The 1711-nt window shown below is 58.2% G+C and overlaps 1 protein-coding gene across 1 annotated transcript in view; it reads left to right on the top strand.

The window, feature by feature from the left end:
* LOC104540127 (nuclear receptor corepressor 2-like) overlaps nucleotides 1–1711 on the top strand; it is a gene marked incomplete at both ends in the record, with an annotated part of 39244 nt that overhangs the window by 17816 nt on the left and 19717 nt on the right. The window contains 2 exon segments of the mRNA XM_010183855.1: nucleotides 63–167; nucleotides 1054–1157. Coding sequence (XP_010182157.1) covers nucleotides 63–167; nucleotides 1054–1157 — 209 coding nt within the window.

Here is a 1711-nt window from a genome sequence, read left to right on the forward strand (position 1 = left end):
GCGGCGGGGGGCGGCCCCCCCGCGCCCTGCAGCTCCGCTGATACGTGGTTAATGTTTTCCAGTGCCTTTTCCTGGAGTAAAGCAGGAACAACTTTCTCCTAGAAGCCAGGCCAGCCAGCCGGAAAGTCTGGTTCTGCAGCCGTCCCAGGAGGGCTCCATCCTGCGGGGTGAGGAGCGGGGATGGGAGAGGAGGGTGCTGGTGCTGCCAAACCCAGTGAATGCCGCGCTGGCTGCGGGTGCCCAGTGATTTTGGGTTTGGTTTCTGGGGTTGTGGCCAGGGAAGGGCTCTCCTCGCTCCAGCGTTGCCAGCGGGGTGACAAATACCTCTGTAAAATGTTTTTAGCCATCTCCCCAGTTCAGGGCTTTGGGCTTTGATCCTGGTGGAGGTTTTGTGTTTGAGGGGCACCCCAAAATCTGCTTGTTAAGACAACGCAAGATGTGTTTAAATGCCACTAATTGGTTTTCAGGCTCTCTGCTACCATTGCTGCAACTGGGCAGGGACCACGTTGTGTTTAAATGCAGCCCTCCCGTGTTTCTTTTCCCATTAGCGAGGCAGAAGAAAAGAAATGCAAAAGCATTGCTTTTAAGTGCAAATTCTGGTTTGTGAAACCCCCAGCTGAGGCAGCCGGATGATGCCGGGAGCGCGATGGACTCGCTCCACCCGGCGCAGATAACGCGCGCGTGAACTCAAACCACCCCGAGCTGCATCTCGCCAGAGATCTGCTCTGATGGCATCAGGAGAGGCTAGGACAGGCTGTGCCTTCTCCCAGCCCTGTAAACCTGCCCAGCCCCTCCACGAAGGCACCAGGGAGGTGATGGCCTCAAAATCCCTGCTTTTCCCAGCTCCACGCTCGCAGGGCCCTCAAGGGCCAGGGTGAGAAGGGCTCTTCAAGGCACAGGATTTAACACTGACATCTCTCGGAGGGCTTCTCCTCCAGTGAGCTCAGTTTGCTGGAGATGGGGTGGAGCCCTGCACCCAGTCAGTCTCAGCCCCACAGGTTTTGTGCTGAATGGCAAATCCAGCCCTTATCTCACTGGTTTTGTGTCCTACAGGGACTTCCCTCAGCTCTGCCTCGGGAGGGAGCATCACCAAGGGAACGCCGACATCCAGACCCCCTCCGGAGTCGCCCATCAACTACCGAGGGTCCATCACCCACGTAGGTCCCTCGGCTCTGCCGGGTTTTGCTTTGTGGGTGCTGGTGGCTTGCGGTGCTAGACACAGGGTTGGGGTTTTGGGGGTGTGCTGAGTGTGCAGCATAGGGCTGAGCAATGAGGACTGTGATGCTCCCATCCTGTGAAGCCCCACAGGGAGGTCTGAGGTCAAAGCCCTTGCAAACGGCCTCAAAGAGGCTGGCATGAGCCCTGTCCCGTGAGCTGAGCCTGCAGGAGGGTAGAACTCGGCGAGCAGCGATGCGCAGCCCCACAGCACACCTAAAAAACCCCCCTTTGCTTTTCGTAGCTGTCAGGAACAGAGGCGAAAGCAGCTTTAAATGGCTCTGGGAAAATAATCTTGCCAGCGTAAGAAAGTGGAGCGGAGAGAAGGAGGAGACGGGCGCCAGGGCCCCATCTGCGCGGGGGAGAGGGGGAGGCTGCGAGGTGCATGTCAGGTAGCGAGGTTCCTGCCAGGGCTGAGCGCTGGAGGTCCTGCCCAGAGGCTCTCTGCAGCAGGAAGATGCTTTGGCCTTAATCTCCGCCATCCATCTTCGGAAGA

The sequence above is a fragment of the Mesitornis unicolor genome, unplaced genomic scaffold (genome assembly GCF_000695765.1).
Source record: "Mesitornis unicolor isolate BGI_N332 unplaced genomic scaffold, ASM69576v1 scaffold31594, whole genome shotgun sequence".
In the NCBI taxonomy this organism is placed as follows: Eukaryota; Metazoa; Chordata; class Aves; order Mesitornithiformes; family Mesitornithidae; genus Mesitornis; species Mesitornis unicolor.